General features: G+C 31.7%; 3 protein-coding genes and 1 long non-coding RNA gene across 4 annotated transcripts in view; 1 reads left to right on the top strand and 3 right to left on the bottom strand.

Annotated features, from left to right (window-relative positions):
- LOC135124328 (unc-112-related protein-like) overlaps nt 1-10,512 on the top strand; it is a 55,135-nt gene extending 44,623 nt beyond the window's left edge. The window contains exons 5-8 of the mRNA XM_064049309.1: nt 5,794-5,984; nt 6,063-6,300; nt 6,773-6,988; nt 9,610-10,512. Of these exons, the coding sequence (XP_063905379.1) occupies nt 5,794-5,984; nt 6,063-6,300; nt 6,773-6,988; nt 9,610-10,044 (1,080 nt within the window). The 3' untranslated portion in view covers nt 10,045-10,512. The remainder of the gene's footprint in view (nt 1-5,793; nt 5,985-6,062; nt 6,301-6,772; nt 6,989-9,609) is intronic.
- Nucleotides 10,492-12,474, bottom strand: LOC135124329 (uncharacterized). Its single transcript, XM_064049310.1, has 3 exons — nt 12,324-12,474; nt 12,179-12,261; nt 10,492-11,901 (listed from the first exon to the last, which is right to left on the bottom strand). The coding sequence occupies exon 3, from the start codon at nt 11,895-11,897 to the stop codon at nt 10,578-10,580; it is 1,320 nt and encodes a 439-aa protein (XP_063905380.1). The 5' UTR covers nt 11,898-11,901; nt 12,179-12,261; nt 12,324-12,474; the 3' UTR covers nt 10,492-10,577.
- Nucleotides 12,475-13,047: 573 nt separating this feature from the next.
- Nucleotides 13,048-13,671, bottom strand: LOC135123893 (protein mono-ADP-ribosyltransferase PARP12-like). Its single transcript, XM_064048753.1, has one exon. It carries the CDS (start codon nt 13,669-13,671, stop codon nt 13,048-13,050), a length of 624 nt encoding a protein of 207 aa, XP_063904823.1.
- Nucleotides 13,672-17,987: 4,316 nt separating this feature from the next.
- On the bottom strand, nt 17,988-19,242 carry LOC135124038 (uncharacterized). Its single transcript, XR_010279747.1, has 2 exons — nt 18,879-19,242; nt 17,988-18,821 (listed from the first exon to the last, which is right to left on the bottom strand). It is a non-coding gene; the product is annotated as an uncharacterized LOC135124038 (long non-coding RNA).
- Nucleotides 19,243-23,646: the final 4,404 nt, after the last annotated feature.

Here is a 23,646-nt window from a genome sequence, read left to right as displayed (position 1 = left end):
ACAATCGGATAATAAAATCTGAAAATTTGAAAAAAGCCAAAAATTGTGAAATCGAAATAATGAAAAATTGAAAAATTTTAAAACTGAAATATTAAAAATTAAAAATCGTAAAACTGCGGAATCGAAAAATTTTAAAATTGGAAGATCAACAACTTTGAAAGTCGAAAAATTAAAAGTGGAGAAACTAAAAACTGCAAACCTGAAAAATCGAAAAACTGTAACATTAAACAATCAAACATTTTAAAATCAAAAAATCTAGTAATCGAAAAATTGGGAAATCGTATTAAAAAATTCAAAATTCAAAATAAAAAATCGAAAAAATTTCAAATTCTAAATTTTATTTAAAATAGAATCAAACATTAAAAAAAAAGAAAAATCGGAAAGTTAAAGAACAAGAAACGAAAAATCGAAAAACCAACATTGTAACAACGAAAAATTGAAAATAAAGAATTTGAAAAATACATAGAAATATCGGAAAATGAAAAATTAAAGATTGAAAACTTGAACAAATGGAAATTTAAAAAAAACTGCAGAATTGTAAAGTTGAAAAATCGAAAAATTGCGAAATTGTAAAATCCAAAACTTGAAAAATGAAAATCAGAAAATTAAAAACTAAAAAATCCCGAAAGTGAACAATCGGATAATAAAATCTGATAATTTGAAAAAAGCCAAAAATTGTGAAATCGAAATAATGAAAAATTGAAAAATTTTAAAACTGAAATATTAAAAATTAAAAATCGTAAAACTGCGGAATCGAAAAATTTTAAAATTGGAAGATCAACAACTTTGAAAGTCGAAAAATTAAAAATGGAGAAACTAAAAACTGCAAACCTGAAAAATCGAAAAACTGTAGCATTAAACAATCAAAAATTTTAAAATCAAAAAATCTAGTAATCGAAAAATTGGGAAATCGTATTAAAAAATTCAAAATTCAAATTAAGAAATCGAAAAAATTTCAAATTGAAAATTTTATTTAAAATTAAAGATCAAACATTTGAAAAAAAAAAAAATGAAAAATCGGAAAGTTAAAGAGCAAGAAACGAAAAATCGCAAAAATTGAAAAATAGAAACATTGGAAAAACAAAAATCTCAAATACCTAGAAAAATTAAAGATAAGAGAACTTGAACAATTGGAAATTTAAAAAAACTGCAGAGTTGTAAAATTGAAAAATCTGAAAAATCGAAAAATTGCAAAATTGTAAAATCCAAAACTTCAAAAATGAAAATCAGAAAATTATTTAAAAAAAAATAAAACTGGAAGATCAAGTCGAAAAATTACAAATGGTGAAATTAAAAATTGCAAAACTGAAAAATCGAGAACTTGAAAATAAATCGAAAACTTAAACAATATAAAAAGTGAAAAACTTAAAAATGTAGATATCGAAAAATTGGGAAATCGTATTAAAAAATTCGAAATTCAAAATAAAATCGAAAAAATTCCAAATTCAAAATTTAATTTACAATTGAAACATTCTGGAAATTGAAAAAACAAAAAATTGTAAAATCGAAATAATGAAAAATCGAAAAATTTACCTAAAAATTGAAACATGTGAAAATTAAAAATCGTAATGTTGCAGAATCGAAAAATTTTAAAATTGGAAGACTGAAAAATTCTAAAATCGCAACACTGAAAAGTTTCACAGTTGAAGAATCGGAAAATTGAAAAATCTAGAAATTGAAAATTTGAAAAATAGCAAAACCTAATAATGAAAAAAAATAAAATTGGAAGATCCAAAATTTTGAAAGTCGAAAAATTAAAAATGGGGAAACTAAAAGTTGCAGAATTGAAAAATCGAAAAACTGTAACATTAAACAATCAAAAATTTTAAAATTAAAAAATCTAGTAATCGAAAAATTGGGAAATCGTATTAAACAATTCAAAATTCAAAATAAAAAATCGTATTAAACAATTTCAAATTCAAAATTTTATTTCAAATGGAAGATCAAACATTTGAAAAAAAAAATGAAAAATCAGAAATTTAAAGAGCAAGAAACGATAAATCGCAAAAACTGAAAAATAGAAACATTGGAAAAACAAAAATCTTAATTACCGATCTAAAAACTGAAAAATCCCAATATTTGTCAGGACAATGAAAAATCGAAAAACTAACATTGTAATATTGAAAATTGAAAAATTAAAAATGAAGAATTTGAAAAATACATCGAAATATTGGAAAATGAAATATTAAAGATCGAGAATTTGAACAATTGGAAATTTAAAAACTCAAAAATCGCGAAAGTCAACAATCGGATAATTGTAAAATCAAAAAATTGCAAAATTGTATCATGAAAAATCTGAAAATTTGAAAAAAGCCAAAAATTGTAAAATCGTAAAACTGCGGAATCGAAAAAGTTTAAAATTGGAAGACTGAAAAATTCTAAAATCACCACACCGAACAGTGTCACAGTTGAAGAAACGGAAAATAAAAAAATCTAGAAATTGAAAAATTCGAAAAATAGCAAAATTGGAAGATAAAAAAAATAAAATTGGAAGATCAAAAACTTTGAAAGTCGAAAAATTAAAAGTGAAGAAACTAAAAATTGCAAAACTGAAAAATCGAAGAACTGTAACATTAAACAATCAAAAAATTCAAACTTAAAAATCGAGAACTTGAAAATAAATCGAAAACTTAAACAATATAAAAAATGAAAAAAATAAAAGATCTAGTAATCGAAAAATTGGGAAATCGTATTAAAAAATGGGAAATCGTATTAAAAAATTTGAAATTCAAAATAAAATCGAAAAAATTTCAAATTCAAAATTTAATTTACAATTAAAACATTCTGGAAATTGAAAAAACAAAAAATTGTAAAATCGTAAAGTTGCAGAATCGAAAAATTTTAAAATTGGAAGACTGAAAAATTCTAAAATCGCAACACTGAAAAGTTTCGCAGTTGAAGAATCGGAAACTTGAAAAACCTAGAAATTGAAAATTTGAAAAATAGCAAAACCGGAAAATGAAAAAAAATAAAATTGGAAGATCTGAAATTTTGAAAGTCGAAAAATTAAAAACGGAGAATCTAAAAGTTGCAGAACTGAAAAATCGAAAAACTGTAAGATTAAATTCAAAAATTTTAAAATTAAAAAATCTAGTAATCGAAAAATTGGGAAATCGTATTAAAAAATTCAAATTAAAAAATCGAAAAAGAAAATGAAACATCGGAAAGTTAAAGAGCAAGAAACGAAAAATCGCAAAAATTGAAAAATAGAAACATTGAAAAAACAAAAATCTCAATTACCGATCTAAAAACTGAAAAATCCCAATATTTGTCACGAGAATGAAAAATCGAAAAACTAACATTGTAACATCGAAAATTGAAAAATTAAAAATGAAGAATTTGAAAAATACATCGAAATATTGGAAAATGAAACATTAAAGATCGAGAACTTGAACAATTGGAAATTTTAAAAAACTGCATAATTGTAAAATCCAAAATTTGAAAAATGAAAATCAGAAAATTAAATACTCAAAGATCGCGAAAGTGAATAATCGGATAATTGAGAAATCAAAAAATTGTAAAATTGTATCATTGAAAGTCTGGAAATTTGAAAAAAGCCAAAAATTGTAAAATCGCAATAATGAAAAATTTAAAAACTGAAACATCTAAAAATTAAAAATCGTAAAACTGCGGAATCGACAAATTTTAAAATTGTAAAATCACCACACCAAAAAGTCTCAGTTGAAGAATCGGAAAATTAAAAAATCTAGAAATTGAAAATTCGAAAAATAGCGAAACTGGAAGATAAAAAAAATAAAATTGAAAGATCAAAAACTTCGAAAGTCGAAAAATTAAAATGCAGAAACTAAAAATTGCAAAACTGAAAAATCGAAAAACTGTTTTAAAACATTCAAAATTCAATTTAAAAAGTCGAAAAAATTTCAAATTCAACATTTTATTCAAAATGGAACATCAAACATTTGAAAAAAAAAATGAAAAATCGGAAAGTTAAAGAGTAAGAAACGAAAAATCGCAAAAATTGAAAAATAGAAACATTGAAAAAACAAAAATCTCAATTACCGATCTAAAAACTGAAAAAATCCAATATTAGTCACGACAATGAAAAATCGAAAAACTAACAATGTAACATCGAAAATTGAAAAATTAAAAATGAAGAATTTGAAAAATACCTCAAAATATTGGAAAATTGCAAAATTGTAAAATCCAAAACTTGAAAAATTAAAAACTCAAAAATCGCGGAAGAAGAAAACTTGAAAAATTAGAAATTTAGAAAAACTGCTTAATTTTGCAAAACTGTAAAATCTAAAACTTGAAAAATGGTTGGAAAACTAAAAATAGCAGAAAATTAAAACAATCTAATACTTGAAAAATCTATAAATTCTGAAATCGTAAAATTGAAAAAAAGAAAAAATTCTAACTTTTGGACAGTTTTTATATATAATTTAGACCCAAATTTCAGCGTATTTCAAAATATGGGATTGATGCGCAAATTTTTACATTTCCAAGGCAACTGTTTTGGCAATTATGTACGAAATCACAATTAGAGAAAAAATCGAAATCTTAAAATCGAGAAACTAACATTGTAACATCGAAAATTTGAAAAATGAAGAATGAAGAATTTGAAAAGTACATCGCTGCGGCTTAATTTTTGCCTTTCTTTTTTACTTAATACATAGATATAGTCTTCTTTAAACAACACGATTATTTAAAAACATGTTTCAGGTGGTAAGTTCTTGTAGAAAAGTAAGGATTTTGCAATTAAGCTCCGCCCCCAGCTCACGACGATTTAAAAAAAAAAACGTCACATTTGAGATCGGGTGGGTGGGCGGGGCTTATATTTTGCCTTTTTTCTTAATATACGTTCTTCTTTTCATTACAAAATACTTAAAACATGTTTAAAATGGTAAATTCTTGTAGAGAAGTATCGACTTTGAAATTAAGCTTCTCCCCGCACTCTGATACCGAATGAAAAATTCATCACAATTGAAATCAGGTTTAGTTTTAAACGTAGCACAAGAACCAACTTTAAAATCATCATAAATTCATCAAAATGTGAGAAGGAATTTTTTAAACTATTTTTCCCAGACTCACCAGATGATTGTTAAGACCGTAGCGGAGATTTAATGCGCCACTTTTCAGACACCCGGTATAAACATGTCACCGAAAATAAAGAAGAAATGCAGATACTGTCTTATTTCTCTTACGAAGACCAACGGGCCTAGACCGACCCTGTCTCAAACTTTCAAGAACTTTCATCTTCGGAATTCGGAAGTTATTAAACAAAATTAGGAATTTTACCACCAATTTTCACAGTAAAACAACTTTACAAAGCAGTTTTTGGGTTATTATTTGTGTTAAACCACGAAACACAAACTGTTAAAGAATGAAGGGATGAAAAGTTAGGTTATGATTTTGTTGACAAAAAAAACTTTACTAAAGGTAAAAAAAATGCTTGGAACATACCTGATACAAATTAAACAAAATTATGTTTGTTAAAATTCACAATTATTCTTGAGTAATTGTTTTGTTAAGTCTCACGACTGTGTTTTCGGAATCTTTGGAAAATTTATTTCGCGCTAAAATCGCCAACGCTAGCAGGGTTGTCTCTGGATTTGGGGTATTTTTCTTGTTTCGATTTAATTTATTATTATTATCGTGGGGATATTGGATGGTCAGTGGTGGTTCGTCGCCAGTGCAACTGAAAACTTTTTGAGTTGCAGAAGGCCGTGACATACGTGTAGTTGGCAACATTGATCTGAACATTTTTACAAAAAATTAAAGTGACTAAGAATAAAATTTATTTTACAATTCCCCCCTTTTCGTGTTTTCCAGTTGCAAGTAAACTTACAAGCAACTCAACCGCAACCCACTATGGACAACGGGAACGTGTCTTCCCCCGTCGAAGACGACATCGACGCCGCCCTAACTGACCTACAAACAACCCTCGAGGGATCAAGTTTAAATGCCTATGCCAACGACATCACCCAAGTGCCTGAACTATGCGACGAATTACGGTTTCTAAAGTGAGTTACGTCATAATTCAAAAACGATTATTAATACAAGTATTTTTTGAAAATCAAACTAAAAGAAATTATTTTCAGGCCGAAGAGGTTTACATTGAAAGCGTACAAAAAGTACTGGTTTACTTGCCGCGACCTTCATCTCTATTTATACAAATCCCGCGAAGAAATGATACACCGAGCTAACGCTGTCCACGATATCAATTTACGCGGTTGCGAAGTGACACCTGACGTAAATATCAGCCAAAACAAATATGCCATCAAACTGGAAGTGCCGAGTTCGGACGGGATGACGGAAATGTACATAAGATGCGACGACGTAAGTTAATTTTGTAAAAAAAAATCAACTGTACAAGAAAGTTGGGTTATGAGTTAAGTCAACAATCACAACGAAGCGGCACAAAATTCAAAGGTGCTATTAAAAAAAACAATTTGAGTTGGTTGTAACATCCTGAGCAACTTTGGCAATTTTTCGTATTTCGTTGTAACCTTTCAATGTTACAGGATATGAGCTAATAAAGGAAACGGTGACTCAGTACGACCAAAATTTTACGAATGACGTGTGTTGACAAAATTCGCTTATCGTGTTTCATAGGACGATAAATTTGTAAACACTAAAGGTGTATTTATAGAATTTTATAGACGACCTATAAAATGGACACCTACTCAGACGCGTAGAAGTTATTCGAATTTTAGAAAATAATATAAAAATGTAATTATGTAAATTAGAGTGTGACCCACACAATAAAAATATAATTTATTACTGTAATTATAAAAAACGTTTAATTTAGGAAAACCAATACGCAAAATGGATGGCGTGTTGTCGATTAGCCTCCAAGGGCCGATCTCTTGCCGACAGCAGTTACGAATCGGAAAAACAGACGATTTTGGAGTTCTTGCAAATGCAAAGGCCGGCAGATGGTCCTGCTATCAATCCCAGTACTTTAGATAACATGCAAATGGACGATTATCTGGCTCCAAGATTTTTGAAAAAGCTACGAGGGAAAGTAAGTATATATATTTTTGAATTTAGCTTAATTTCCCGCTCACAATCTCGATTCTGAGTGGCTACAATTAAAAAAATTGGTCTAAAGAGTTTAGGCAGTACTTCCCTCGCTATCGGAAACTTGACGACTGCATGCCTATTGTGTTTTTTTTCTCATTACATTTTTGTAGTGGGAATTTAAAAAAAAATTGCGATGACGTCATCAACATTTTTGCAAGGACACGTATATCAGTTGGGATAGATGTAGTGTAATACTAAGAATAAAATTATTATATTCTCAAATTTTCGGGAAAATGAATTGGGTCGTTTTGAAAATTGATTTGTAATAATCAATAAAATACCGAAACAATTTACTCACGTATACGTATCAGAGGCAACTGAAAATCGTGTATGTATAAACATTCTTAATTTAAGATGACAGGCTTAACAGCATACGTGAGAGTCAAACAGAGAAACTGTAAACAAAACGACCATCGATTTTATTGCTTCGACTTCCGCTTATTATATAAAACATTGGGTTTTATTTTAATTCTTGACGGTGAAATTCACAATTGGTTGATTATAAACATGTCTATTTCACATTCGCGGAACCAAGTGAGCGCATAAAACAAATGCAGGTCTGTAATGTTAAAGTCGATGTAAATAAGCGTGCTACCCTTATGTTTCAACCGAGTTTTTCCTTTAACAAATTTTGTGTCTACCAAATTGGGTTGGTTGGGGTGTAATACTAATAATAAGTGTTGCCTTTAATTTAATCAATAAAATAAATTGACTTCATTAATTTTTTTGAACCACCTCTTAAGAAAATCTAAAAAATATGAATGGAATGATAAATCACAAGTACAAACTCATCATATTTTTTGCATTTTAGATAGGATTTATTCAGCAAAATTTAAGGGTGACGTCATCAATTTTTTTAGGAGGGATGAACAAATACATTTTGAACAAAAGTTTACCATGCTTATAATAACTTTAAAATATTCCCAAGATTTTAAAGCATTTGGTTTTGTAATTCCTGATTAAATCGATAAAATAAAATAAATTCACGCCTTCATTAATTTTTTTGAGTCACCCTGCATATGCAAATCCAAAAATATGAATGGAATGGTAAATCACAAGTACAGACTCATCATATTTTGTACATTTTAGATACGATTTATTCGGCAAACTTTTGAGCTGACGTCATCAGTTTTTTGTAGAAGATAACCAAATATATTTTTACTAAAAATTTATTATGCTCTTTATAACCTTAAAACATCTGCAAGATTTCAAAGCATTCGGTTTTGTAGTTCCTGATTAAATCAATAAAATAAATTTACGCATTCATTAATTTTTTGAGTCACCCTGTATATGCAAATCGAAAAAATTTGAATGGAATGATAAATCACAAGAAGAGACTCACCATATTTTGTACATTTTAGATAGGATTTATTCAGCAAAATTTTGTGGTGACGTCATAAATTTTTTAGGGGGGACGACCAAATACGTTTTGATCAAAAATGTACCATGCTTATGATAATTTTAAAATATCTTCAAGATTTCGAAGCATTCGGTTTTGTAGTTCCTGAGTAAATCAGTAAAATAAATTTACGCTTTCATTTATTTTCTTGAATCACCCTGTATATGCAAATCCAAAAAATATGAATGGAGTGATAGATCACAAGTACAGACTGATCATATTTTGTACATTTTAGATATGATTTATTCGGCAAATTTTCGAGCTGACGTCATCAAGTTTTTGGAGGGGATAAGCAAATATATTTTGACTAAACATTTATTATGCTCTTTATGACCTTAAAACATCTGCAAGATTTCAGAGCATTCGGTTTTGTAGTTCCTGATTAAATCAATAAAATATATTTACGCATTCATTAATTTTTTTGAGTCACCCTGTATATGCAAATCCAAAAAATATGAATGGAGTGATAGATCACAAGTACAGACTCATCATATTTTGTACATTTTAGATATGATTTATTCCACAAACTTTTGAGCTGACGTCATCAAGTTTTTGGAGGGGATAAGCAAATATTTTTTGACTAAAGATTTATGATCCTCTTTATAGCCTTAAAACATCTGCAACATTTCAAAGCATTCTGGTTTGCAGATTAAAAATTAAATTTCAAAATGTTGTTTTATAATTTTGATTTTTTTTCCAAAAATCTGGACGTTTCGGGTGAAAAGTCGATTCAGAGTTGTAAACTACATGTGTAGGACTATGTTATTTTATACAATTGAAAACCCATTTACTATGTACAATTTTGAAGTGACGTCATCGCATTAGTGGTGGGGATGATTAGACAAATTTTGGTTAGCGTTTTACCATCTACATGATATTCTTAATATAAGTATAAAATTTCACAACAATCGGTCGAGTACTTTCGGAGATTATCTGTCTAATAAAAATCCGGGACGGCAGACGGACAGACGGACGGACAGACGGACAGACAGACGGAAATGGGAGACCTATTTCTTCGTCTTCTAGGGGTCATGAAAGATCGAGAAAACGTAAAAGTAGAGAGTCGGCCGACGGACTCGATTACAATGCTTCCTTTGCTTACGCTCGGGAAGTAAAAAATGGCGCTTAAACTTGTAACTCATCTTCTTGTTTTCCTGTTCCAGAATTACAGAATCCTGGAGGCACACGCCAACGTCAAAGACCTCTCTTTGATCGAAGCCAAAATGAACTACATCAAAGCTTGGCAGTCCCTCCCCGACTATGGTCTCACGCTATTCATCATCAAATTCATGGGCAACAAAAAAGAGGAACTCCTCGGCGTGGCCCCCACGCGCATCATGAAGATGGACATCCAGACCGGCGACCACCAGAAGACCTGGAGGTACAACACCATGATAGCGTGGAACGTCAACTGGGAAGTCAAGCACATGATGATCCAGTTCGAGGAGGGCAACATCGTGTTCAGTTGTTCGTCGGCTGATTGTAAAGTCGTCCACGAGTTCATCGGCGGTTACATTTTCTTGTCGACGAGGTCCAAGGACGCGAGTCAGACGCTAAACGAAGAGCTCTTCCACAAACTGACGGGTGGGTGGTCCTAAGTCGTGCCTTACACACTAACGTGTCAATTAAAAGTATGGTAGGTCAGTTTTCGTGTAACCAGCTCTGATTGGATAGTTGCAAATAAAAATTTTGAACCAGTATTTTGTCAGCAATGAAACTATTAATAGCAGACTGTCGCTTGTTAAACTCATATAATGTTATTGAATTTTATAGAAATATTTTTACAAATAGTTATGATTTTTAAGGCAATATTTACCAGGGTTGCGAGAAAGGCAGTTTTTTAAACTTGTAATTTACTAATGTACTAGTCCTAATGTCGCACAAATGAGGAGTGGTAACTATTAAAATTGTTGGTTGGTTTAATTTTCACCGGAAACGTCTCTAGATGGCGAGCCATCAAGGAGGAGGGCAAAACTGCTTTTTGAGACAGCCTGATTATAAATAATATTTTATGTATGTGTATATTTTATTGAATCAACTCTTAATAAAGTGTTACTAATGTTTTATTTATGTCTTCAGTCTTACAGTTTTTAATTGTCATTCCACTATGATAACATACAGATAAAATTAATCATAAATGGTAAAAAAAGTAAAAATTTTTATATCCAAAATGAATCACATACTGAGGGTAGAAGTCGTCGTCTTCATACTTGACGAAAACCGTACCGGCCGATTTATGAGTGGTGTCATAGGGGTCTGGTGGTACTACCGTACTCGAGTCACCCACTGTAGACATACACACCAATACTTTGGTAAGAATCATCACTTTATCAGAACATGGACTATAGTGACGTGCATATGTCACTTCTGGTGAGAACGAAACTCCCTGTCCAAATATGTGACCCCTGGAGGACCCACAACGACGCCAGTCAAAGTTATTCTTACAAATACCATCCACATATTCCTCCCTAGTCCCATGAAACAGCTGCTTCTCTTGAACCGACCCATTTTTCATACGCATTTTCTCCTTTTTTAGTAAAAACTGGCCAAACAAGTACAAATTTTGGACGCGTTCAAGTTTCACCATTTTGATGTCACGACAAGTACGAGAAAATATCTGATGAACGTCGTTATACTCGGTTGTATTTTCTAAAACTCGAATCAACGTGTACGGCTGTTGCGATGTCGTTTCCCAACAACCTGATACCTCTTTATCTACAAGTGTTAACATCTGGGTAATCAAATCGGAATTCGGCTCACTTTTTTCGCAACTAATGCCGTCTTCTATTTCACTGGGTGTTTTTGCGTTGTCACAAAGCGTGGGTTGTTCATCTGTTGTCATCCCTTGATTTTCACAGTTGGGGCGTTTTGGTGGGTTTTCTTCCAAGGTTTGATCAGTCTCCGACGGGCGTTTTTTGCCGTGGTCATCTTCTATTTCTACGTCCATAGGTAGTTCTGATTTAATATTATTGGTTCCGTTTTCTTGCAATAAGTTAATAGAGAGCTCATTTTCTTCAGACACGTTGTCCTGTGGTTCGTCCTTAATACTTGTATCTCCTTCGTCAGGACCTATTGGTAAAGCCGAGACAATTTTTTCAAGCATGTCCTTTACAAATTCCTCGGTTTTTATTGCGTCGTCTCGCTCTCGCAATGTTTCTTCCATGTCCGAAACATCTTCATTATCCTGCATATTTGTTACCGTTATCTTTTGAGGTTCTTCAAGTTTTAAAATCTTTATTTTTTCATTCGATACGTTAGCAGTCACTCTTTGCCAAAATTTTTCTTGTTTTTCGTTTTTAACCAAATTAGCAATTTGTTCTAGAAAAGAAGTGTTTGAAGCTTTATATTTTAACGACAATTTATTGTCGTTTTCGTCTGCAAAAGTATTTGAGTGTTCGAAACGATCTGTTTCCGTTTCCAAAAGGACCTCAGATTCGGTAGTGGAAGCCATAATACTGAAAATAATAATAAAAGTAAAAACGGTACAATTATTCAAAAAAAAAAAAAAAATTAAAACAGGTAAGTCGGACAAGGGTAAATTAGAAACTTGTGTTTTGGTTTTCCACAAGTTATAAAAAACAAACTAATGTATAAATAAATAGATATGTTGTTTTTTCACTTTACGGGTTTAGTTGTCATAAATAAATTAAGTAACAATAGGCAAACTTGTCCGTCGACTCAGTGTTACCACTCGTGTTTTAAATTATAGTAAAATATACAGCTACGACTCACCTGTTATCCAAGTTTTGTATGCTTGAATTAAAAATGTGTTGATTCACCGACTAAAAATACCTGCGAACCAGTCACTTGTGCAACTGGAAATAACACTGCGTACTTAGGGGAATCACAGAATAGTAGTGGTCGATACCAGCATTACCTTGGCCTGAAGAGACTCCGCCCAAACGTGGTATAGGAATGCGCGGCAAATATAAAAACACACTTTTTCATCTTTGTCGGATACATTTATGATAGGAACAAATTCAAAAATATAAATAATGCATACATTTTTGGAAAGTAGATTCTTGTTTTTTTATTGTTTTAGCACAAAGTGCATAACAAAAAGTTATGCAACCAGAAAATCCTACTTGCATTAAATGAAATAGTCAACTAAAAAATTCTGTGAGATTTCCGTCTTCGTCTGCAGCATGACTCGATTCATTTCAATGTTTTGATAAAAATGTGATAAGATTCATAAACCATACGTACGCACGCGTTAATTTATTTTAGGATTTATTCAGCAAACTTTTAAGATGACGTTGAAATTGTTGGTGGGGATGAACAAACAAATTTTTGTCGGCGTTTTATCATACACAGGATATTCTAAAACAAACAAAAAATCGTCAGCTGAAGTGTGTTTATTATGTATTAAATCTGAATCACTTATTGAAGTGCAAAAATTCATTCAGTTCTGGTAACCGGTTTCCAAGTGGAATATGAATTTAACGTTGCAACAATGAAAATGACTTTTTTATTTTTAATTATATTTAATATACAGACAATAGATACGATAAAATAAAGCGAACAGTTGCGATTACATAACTGTATATAATAAGGAAAATTAATCATTACAAATATAATACTTTTTTATAATCTAATAAAAATTAAAACCATTTAAAATGTATCACATATTGTGGATAAAAATCATCGTCGTCATATTTCACAAAAACAGTGTCTTTGCAGTTTGTGGTGGTATCATATGGTGCTGGTGGTACCACTGTACTAGAATCTCCAACTGTGTCCTTACCCACTAAGACCTTTGTAAGTATCATTACATCCTCCCCAACTCTAGTATAATGTCGTGCATATGACACTTCCGGCGCAAAGGAGACTCCTTGACCAAACTTGTGGCCTTTCGAATTTCCACATTTCCGCCAATCAAAATTATACTTGCATATGTCACTGACGTATTCCTCGAATGTACCATGAAACAAAGACTTTTCCGATGGATAAGAACCTTCGTTCTGCATTTTTTCTTTTTTCATTAAGTAGTGTCCCAACAGATACGGATTTTCCACCCGTTCTAACTTCGTGATAGACATACCCCGCGAAGTCTCTTGAAATAATTCATTCACTTCTTCGTATTCTGTTGAATTTTCCGAAACTTCTTTCAACTCAACAGGCGAATGTGCGGTTTCTTCCCAATTCGTCGTCATTGGATCTTTGAGAATTTCCTTGATGAGAACGGGGTTTCGCTCACACCGTTCGCTATTTGGGCTAATACTCATTTTTTGCACGAATATTCTAAATGTTGTTTGAACGAATTGCGCAGACGGACTGCAAGATCTATTTTCCTTAAAAAGTTAGGGGAAGTACTGGTGCAGCGCATGTGCATTTGCATATTTGCATTTGGATGAAAGAATTATTATTGCATTCAAACTGCGTCGTATTTATTTATATCGCCGGATGTGTCGTCTATTGTGTAATTGATAATTTCATAGATTCCGCAAAGTGTGTATAACTGCGTTTGAGTTTTCATAGAACAATTTAGATTGTTTTGCAACATAAACTCGTTTTTTAATTCATCTCGGATTATTGTTTCAGTTTTAATATTTAACACCGTTATACACTAAAAACAACGTTTTATTTTATCGAATAGCTTACACCGGCTATCTTAGATCGAGTTTCTCATATAATGTTCTAGCCATGATTTTCTACTACTGACTGTTGGCGATTTTATTGCGTAAATACTTTTAAAACTACCAAATTATTCAGATATTTTCGCGTGATTTAAAATTATAGCGTTGATAGCAAGACGTTAATTAAAATTTGTCCAAGTCCTTTTTAAAATATTGGTTGCGTCATTTCAAAATTCTGTGCCGTAAATTTTGCTTGAAATTAGCTACAAAATAAGTTCAATTTCTTAAAAAAGTTTGAAATTCCATTTTATGAATTTTATTTTTTGACAGCAGTTAACATAAAGGAGAGCCCCAGTGTCGGATTGAGGACATGGGGGTCCACCGGGAAATTTACAAAGTGGGGCCCTGTGGTATTATATACAGATGTTGTTTGGGTATTATTATCACTGTTATTATTTTCAGTTTTGCTGGCGACTTGGCGTTTTGAAAAAATTATGTCGTTTTTGGAATTTTGATGACGCTACCAAGAAAAACGAAGCTAGTTAAAAAAATTTTAGAAGGTTATTTTGACAAAACTTTCCGTGCCTATGCTACGATAAATTCCGCTTCTTTAAAAAATTATTAAAGTAGATTGTGCAATTTTCGTCTTGTGATAACTGTTAACTTCTATAAAGTTGTGTAATTAACATCCCCGCAATCCCGACGTCTTTAAATATGAAATAATTAAAGATAGCAGATAACTAACAGGAAAAATGTAGACAATTTCAATTTCTCAGTAGATGCTTAACTTCGATGGTGTATGTTTACGCTTCGACCGAATTCGACTACTAGCAGAAACATCAGCGATTAAAAGAAAATGAAATTTGGTTGATTTTGTGTCCTCAACGCAGAAGAAAGGACTGATTGATTAATTCTTACTCGGCTTTTTTCCCAAAAAAATCGCCGAAAATGTAAGATGGCGGACAAATTTTGACTAAGGATTTACCATGTTTCAATTACAGTACAACCTCTATAATCCGGACCCACATCCAGTAATCCGAAAAGAGGCTAATTGAAGTCGATGCCTCTTTAATCCGAACAAAACTCTGCAATCCGAACTGAACTTAAAAACATGCACCTATTTGCAAAAATGACGTACGATCTTCTTTCAGCACGTGGTGAACTGAATTTTTTGAAATTTTTAAAAATTGCAATATTTCAATTCACTGAATTAAAGAAATGAGGCCGGACTCCCGCAGATAGATTCCGCAGGTTCCTGTAGATTTCGTCAACTCAAGTGACTTCTGCGGCCCGAAATCTATAAAAAAAGTATTTAGTTAATTTCGAAAATCGTCAAAAATGGGTCGAAATTTGCATGAGGGTGGTATCATAGCAGAAACTTTCATTTTTGAAATAGTTGTCTAAAAATTCTAAAAAAATCCAGGGATATATATCCCGACGTACTGATTCCAAAAAAGAAAGAATCGGTGCGAAATGCAAATTTTTGAACATTTCTAAACGGTTGCGGTTATCAAAGAAATGAGGCCGGAAGTGTGTTATAGAGCTCGAAATCTACAAGAAAATGTATTTAGTAAAGTTTCGAAAATATCAAAATTTGACCGAAACTTAAAGAAGGGGGACCATTGAAAAAATTTCACTTTTAAAAAAGTTGTCTAAAAATTACGAAAAAATTCATGAACGTATATTTCGACATGCTGATTCCAAAAATATAGCGTGTTGATGGTCACCGAGCAACATTTTCGAAAGAATCGCTACGAAACGCGAATTTTTGACGATTTCTAAAAATTCCGATATTTCGACGGTCGATTCCGGAAAAACGGTTGCAGTTATCAAAGAAACGAGACCGGAAGTGTTTTCTAGAGCTCGAAATCTACAAAAAAATGTATTTAGTAAAGTTTTGAAAATGTCAAAAATTGGCCGAAATTTCACATTTAAAAAAGTTGTCTAAAAACTATGAAAAAATTCAGGGACGTAGATCTCGACATGTTGATTCCAAAAATATGGCGTGTTGATCGGTGTGAAAGTCGAATTTTTCGAAATTTTTAAAAATTGAAATATTTCAATGGACGCTTCTGGAAAAACAGTTTAAGTTGTCGAAGAAAGAAAATCTACAAGAAAATGTATTTCGTTAAATTTTGAAAATCGTCGAGAAACGGTCCAATTTTGCATAAGGGATACCTAATACGAATACATAATGGAAAATTTCATTTTTGAAAAATTTATCAAAAAATTCTGAAAAAATTAAGGGATATACCTAGATCCCGACCTGTTGATTCGAAAAAATGTTTATGGTCACGGAGTAATATTGTTTTCAAATGTATCTATTATCCATTGTTGCTTAAAAATACTTTATTTCTGTTTAAAAAATTAAGGTTTATTTCTTAAAGTTTATTTTCAGCAGTGTATGAAGTTGTTACTCAATTTTCTGTCAAATTTTTGGGAAATTTGCTGTTCTGAACAAATCGCTAATCCGAACACACCCCCCAATTAATTCGGATTATCGAGGTTCTACTGTAATCTTAAAATATTTGCACGATTTCACATAATTCGGTTTTTACAATTTCAAAGTTACATTGTTAAATATTGTTATGCAATGTTGATTTTTTTTTCCAAAAATCTGGCTGCCAAGGGTAAAACTCAACAAGGATTCATAAATCACACATGCAGGAATGTGTTATTTTCCACAATTTGAAGAACATTATTTGTTCAGCAGAATCGTAATAATGACGTAATAATTTTTTGGGAAGGCCTTAAAAGAACAAATTTTGATTAACGATTTATCATCTTTCCAAAACCTTAAAACGTTTGCAGTATTTCAGTACATTCGCTTTTGCAATTTTCAAGTTAAATTGTAAAATACAATTTTGAATTCTTTCCCAAAAATCTGGATCTAGGGTAAAAACTCAACACGAATTGACGGATTCTACATTACACATACATGGAATATGTAGTTCTATAAAATTAAGAAACATTTGTTCTAGAAAATTATAAAATGACGTCATCATTTTTGAAAAGCCATAAACGAAAAAATTTTATTTAACGATCTACTGTGCTTACGATAATCTTGAAGTTGTAAGTTTTTAAAGCATTCGGTTTTACAATTTCAAAGTTAAGTTGTAAAATGTGATACAGTTTTGATTCTGGATATCTAGGGTGAAAACTCGACACGGATTCATGAATCACACATGCAGGAGAATGCAATTCTACAAAATGAAATATTTAAGATAAAAAAAAGGGACAAATCAGTATTAAGTAAAATGGTACGTTTCACTCCACCTTTTGTTTTTTAATTGATTATAAGGTGCTTTATCATTTTTAACAGACCAATTTTGACGTTGAAGAGTTTTTTAAATTTTTTTATAAAAATCTCAAAGTCAGCTGTTTCTATATAGACCCGCTGGAATCCCGATCAAAATCTTCAGAAATGCACAACTTTTTAAAAAAATACCTTGCAAATGGAGTGAAATGTCAAAAAATGCATAAAAAACTTCATCAAAAATTGGTTTTTATTTTATAAGTTTGCTTAAAAACATAATAAAGTACCTTAAAATAGATGATAATGATTTTTTTTCGATTATCTATCATCAACCGAATTCATTCAGTAAAATTTTGAGATTACGTCATTAAGTTTTCGGATGGTATGAGCAAACAAATTTTTATTAGCGGCTTACCATGTATAAGGTGACCTTCAAAATTTCATAGCAGTCGATTTTATAATTTCTAAGTTAAATTGTAAAATGTTTTACAGCTTTTATTTTTTCACATTGAGGAAGACGTCATCAAATTACTGTCGAGGATAATCAGACAAATATTGGTTAGAGTTTTAGCATCTACACTTTTAACATATAATTTTAGGTATTTTCGGAATTTAATAGTCACCAACAGACAGGCGGAGTGAAAAAAGCATTCATTTTTGACAGTAAAATTTTAATTTAAAAATTCTCAGATAAATAATAACCACCATATATCTTTTTTCTTTATTTTTAATTACATTGGATACAAAACCAACATAAAATATAAAATAATGCGAAAAGTATAACAAACAAAACACTGGTGAGTACATTTAATTATAATTCAATACAAAAAGTAAAAACTAAATATCACAACACAATACTTGCTTTGAAATCTGAAAAAAAATTAAAACCGATTAAAATGTATAACATATTGCGGATAAAAATCGTCGTCTTCATATTTCACAATAACAGAACATTTGCTGTTTGCGGTGGTGTCAAACGATGTTGGTGGTACTACCGTAAATTGATTTCCAATTGAGGCCTTAGACACTAGGACCTTTGCAAGGATCATTACATTATCCATAGTATAATGTCGTGCGTATGGTACTTCCGGGGCAAAAGACACTCCTTGCCCAAACTTGTGGCCTCTCGAACTTCCCCGTTTCCGCCAATCAAAATTATACTTGCATATATTATTGATATAACTTTTTTGTGTGCCGTGAAACAGGGATATTTCCCGGACAACCGAATATTCACTTCGCATTTTTTCTTTTTTCATTAAGTAGTGTCCCAAGAGGTACGGATTTTCCACTCTTTCTAATTTTTTAATCGACATACCCCGTGACGTTCGTTCAAATGTTGCATTCACTCTTGCGTATTCGGCTGAATTCTGCGACACTTCTTTCAGCACAAACGGTATATGGACGGTTTCTTCCCAATCCGTCGTGATTGAATCTTTGAGGATTTCTTTGATGAGAACGGGATTTCGCACATACCGTTCGCGATTTGCGCTAATACTCATTTTAACCACAATTTTTACTGTTGAAAGATCGATGCGATGAGTTTCTGCAAAGTGTTTCTAGTGTTACCACATATGTTGAAAAATATACAACTACGACTTACCTATTAACAACGTTGTGTATGCTGCCCTCTACCCGAATTAAACTACTGTCGACTCACCGTTTAAAAATAACTTCAGACGTGCAGTTTGTGCAAGTTTGAATAACATTGCATCCTTAGGGGAATCACACGATGCATCCGTCATTGCCTTGACCTGAGAGACTCCGCCCAAACGTGGTACTGATAATAAAGGAATGCGCGCGAAACACTTTCTCTTTTTAAAATTTGACGGATACATTTACAATAAGAACACATTAAAAAATATAAATAATGCACATAGGTATTTTTAGAATTCTGATTTTTGTTTTTTATCGATTTATCAAAGCAGCTTTATTGTGCGTAACAAAGTGATGGCAAATTTAAAGAAGTCGTGTGCAACACTAGACCGGTCTTTGTAGTTATGCAACCAGAAAATCCTACAAATATCGAATGAAAAGTCGACTAAAAAATTCAGTGAGATTCACATTTTTATTTCACCACGTGTAATCTACAGAGCACCGTCTTCCCCCCTAATAAAAATATGATAAGATTCATAAACCATACGTACGGACGCGTATGGTTTATTTTAGGATTTAGGTACGGCAAGATATTCTTAAAAGAAATTTAAAATTTCAAACAATTAGTCAAAGTGTTTCAGATATTACAAGTGCAATAAAATCGTCAGCTGAAGTGTGCTTATTATGTTTTAAATCTGAATCACTGATTCAAGTGCAAAAATTCATTCAGTTTTTATAAGCGGTTTCAAAGTGGAATATGAATTTAACGTTACATCATTGGAAATGTTTGTATTATCAATAACGTACAGCATACCTGACTTTTTTATTTTTAATTTATAATCATTAATGTACAGACAATAGAAACGATAAAATAAAGCGATAAGTATGACAAACAATTATCATTATATCACTATATATATTAAGGAAAACTAATATTACAAACACAATCCTTTTTTGTAATTAAAAAAAAATTAAAACCGTTTAAAATGTATCACATATTGTGGATAAAAATCATCGTCGTCATATTTCACAATAACAGTGTTTTTGCTGTTTTTGGTGGTATCATATGGTGCGGGTGGTACCACTGTACTAGAACTTCCAACTATATCCTTAGACACTAAGACCTTTGTAAGTATCATTACATCCTCCCCATACGTAGTATAATATCGTGCGTATGATACTTCCGGCGCAAAGGAGACTCCTTGACCAAACTTGTGGCCTTTCGAATTTCCACATTTCCGCCAATCAAAATTATACTTGCATATGTCATTGACATATTTCTCGAATGTACCATGAAACAAAGACCTTTCCGATGGATTAGAACCTTCGGTCCGCATTTTTTCTTTTTTCATTAAGTAGTGTCCCAACAGATACGGATTTTCCACCCGTTCTAACTTCCTGATAGACATACCTCGCGACGTTAGTCGAAATAATCGATTTACTTCTTCGTATTCTGTTGAATTTTCCGAAACTTCTTTCAACTCAACCGGCGAATGTGCGGTTTCTTCCCACCACGTCGTCATTGGATCTTTCAGAATTTCTTCAGTGAGAACGGGATTTCGCTCACACTGTTCGCAATTTGCGCTTATATTCATTTTTTTGGCACCAATATTCTAAATGTTGTTTTCACGAATTGCGCAGAACGACTGCGAGATCGATTTTCCTAATACAGTTCGGGGAAATACCGGTGCAACGCATGAGCAGGTGTAGTCGGATGAAAGTGATAATATTGCACTCAAACTGCGTCATATTTATCTATATTACCGGATTTATTGTCTATTGTGTAATTTGCACACGGATTTGATACTTTTGATGGATTCCGCAAAATGTGTATTTTTAATTCTTTAAAAACAACTGTGTTTGTGTTTTCATAGAACAATTTAGATTGTTTTGCAACATAAATGGTTTTTAATTCATCTCGGATTATTATTTCAGTTTTAATATTTAACACCGTTATACCCATGCGATTCTAAAAACAAGGATTTATTTTATCGAATAACTTACACCCGCCATCTTAGATTGAGTTTCACATGTATTTAATATTCTAGTCATGATTTTCAATTGCTGATTGTTGGCGATTTTATTGTGTAACTACTTTTAAAACTACCAAATGATTCCGATATTTTCCCGTGATTTAAAATTATAGCGTTGATAGCAAGACGTTAATTAAAATTTGTCCAAGTCCTCTTTAAAATATCGGTTGCCTCATTTCAAAATTTTGTACGGCAAATTTTGCTTGAATTTAGCTACAAAATAAGTTCAATTTCTTAAAAAAAAATTAAATTTCATTTTATGAATTTTATTTTTTGAGGGAGAGACCCAGTGTCGGATTGAGGACATGGGCGTCCACCGGGAAATTTACAAAATGGGACCCTGTGGTTTACAGATATTGTTTGGATATTAATATTACTGTTATTATTATCAGTTTTGCTGGCGACTTGGCGTTTTGAAAAAATTATGTCGTTTTTGGAATTTTGATGAGGCTACCAAGAAAAACGAAGCTAGTTAAAAAAATTGTAGAAGGTTATATTGACAGAACTTCCTCACTGATGGTCCGATAAATTCTTTTAAAAAATTATAAAATTAGCAACTTTCGTCTTGTGATAACTGTTAACCTTTATAAAGTGGCGTAACATACCCGCAACCCAAACGTCTTTGAATATGAAATATTTAAAGATAGCAGATAACTAACGGGAAAAATGTAGACAATTTTAACTTCTCAGTAGATGCTTAACTTCGATTGTTTATGTTGATGCTTCGACCAAATTCGACTACCAGCACAAACATCAGCGATTAAAAGAAAATGAAATTTGGTTGATTTTGTGTCCTCAACGTAGAGGAAAAGACTGATTGATTAATTCATACTTGGCTTTTTTCCCAAAAAAATCGCCATAAATGTAAGATGACGGACAAATTTTGACTAAGGATTTACCATCTTTCAATTACAGTATAACCTCTATAATCCGAACCCACATCCAGTAATCCGAAAAGAGGCTAATTGAAGTCGATGCCTCTTTAATCCGAACAAAAACTCTGCAATCCGAACTGAACTTAAAAACATGCACCTACTTGCAAAAATGACGCAAGATCTTCTTTCAGCACGTGGTGAATTGAATTTTTCGAAATTTTAAAAAATTGCAATATTTCAATGCACTGAATTAAAGAAATGAGGCCGGACTTTCGCAGATAGGTTCCGCAGGTTCCTGTAGATTTCGTCAAGTCAAGTGACTTCTGCGGCCCGAAATCTATAAAAAAAGTATTTAGTTAAATTTCGAAAATCGTCAAAAATGGGTCGAAATTTGCATGAGGGTGGTATAATAGTAGAAACTTTCATTTTTGAAATAGTTGTCTAAAAATTCTAAAAAACTTCAGGGATATATATCCCGACGTACTGATTCCAAAAAAGAAAGAATCGGTGCGAAATGCAAATTTTTGAAAATTTCTAAACGGTTGCGGTTATCAAAGAAATGAGGCCGGAAGTGAGTTCTAGAGCTCGAAATCTACAAGAAAATGTATTTAGTTATGTTTCGAAAATGTCAAAATTTGGTCGAAATTTGAAGAAGGGGGACCATTGAAAAAATTTCAATTTTAAAAAAGTTGTCTAAAAATTACGAAAAAATTCATGAACGTAGATCTCGACATGCTGATTCCAAAAATATAGCGTGTTGATGGTCATCGAGCAACATTTTCTAAAGAATCGGTACAAAATGCGAATTTTTGATGATTTCTAGAAATTCCGATATTTCGACGGTCGATTCCGGAAAAACGGTTGCAGTTATCAAAGAAACGAGACCGGAAGTGTGTTCTAGAGCTCGAAATCTACAAAAAATGTATTTAGTAAAGTTTTGAAAATGTCAAAAATTGGCCGAAATTAGAAGGAAGGGGGGACCATTGAAAAAATTTCACTTTTAGAAAAGTTGTCTAAAAACTGTGTAAAAATTCAGGGACGTAGATCTCGACTTGCTGACTCCAAAAATATAGCGTGTTGATCGGTGTGAAAGTCGAATTTTTCGAAATTTTTAAAAATTGCAATATTTCAATGGACGATTCTGGAAAAACAGTTTAAGTTGTCGAAGAAAGAAAATCTACAAGAAAATGTGTTTAGTTAAATTTTGAAAAACGTCGAGAAACGGTCCAATTTTGCATTAGGGAAACCTAATACGAATACATAATGGAAAATTTCATTTTTGAAAAAGTTATCAAAATATCCTGAAAAAATTAAGGGATATACCTAGATTCCGACCTGTTGATTCGAAAAAATGTTTATGGCCACGGAGTAATATTGTTTTCAAATGTATCTATTATCCATTGTTGCTTAAAAATCCTTTATTTCTGTTTAAAAAAATTAAGGTTTATTTCTTAAAGTTTGTTTTCAGCAGTGTGTGAAGTTGTTACTCAATTTTCTGTCAGATTTTTGGGAAATTAGCTGTTCTGAACAAATCGCTAATCCGAACACACCCCCCAATTAATTCGGATTATCGCGGTTCTACTGTAATCTTAAAATATTTGCACGATTTCACATAATTCGGTTTTTACAATTTCATAGTTACAATGTTAAATATTGTTATACAATGTTGATTTTTTTTTTTCCAAAAATCTGGCTGCCAAGGGTAAAAACTCAACAAGGATTCATAAATCACACATGCAAGAAAGAACAAATTTTGATTAACGATTTATCATCTTTCCCAAACCTTAAAACGTTTGCAGTATTTCAGTACATTCGCTTTTGCAATTTTCAAGTTAAATTGTAAAGTACAATTTTGAATTCTTTTCCA

Source organism: Zophobas morio, unplaced genomic scaffold, assembly GCF_036711695.1.
Source record: "Zophobas morio isolate AGI-343-1 ecotype UQ-CSIRO unplaced genomic scaffold, CSIRO_AGI_Zmor_V1 ptg000007l, whole genome shotgun sequence".
NCBI lineage: Eukaryota > Metazoa > Arthropoda > Insecta > Coleoptera > Tenebrionidae > Zophobas > Zophobas morio.
This window is presented reverse-complemented; position numbering and strand designations above follow the sequence as displayed.

Coding starts and splice junctions, on each gene's coding strand:
- LOC135123893 (XM_064048753.1), bottom strand. CDS start 13,671: ATGAGTATTAGCCCAAATAGCGAACGGTGTGAGCGAAACCCCGTTCTC.
- LOC135124329 (XM_064049310.1), bottom strand. CDS start 11,897: ATGGCTTCCACTACCGAATCTGAGGTCCTTTTGGAAACGGAAACAGAT.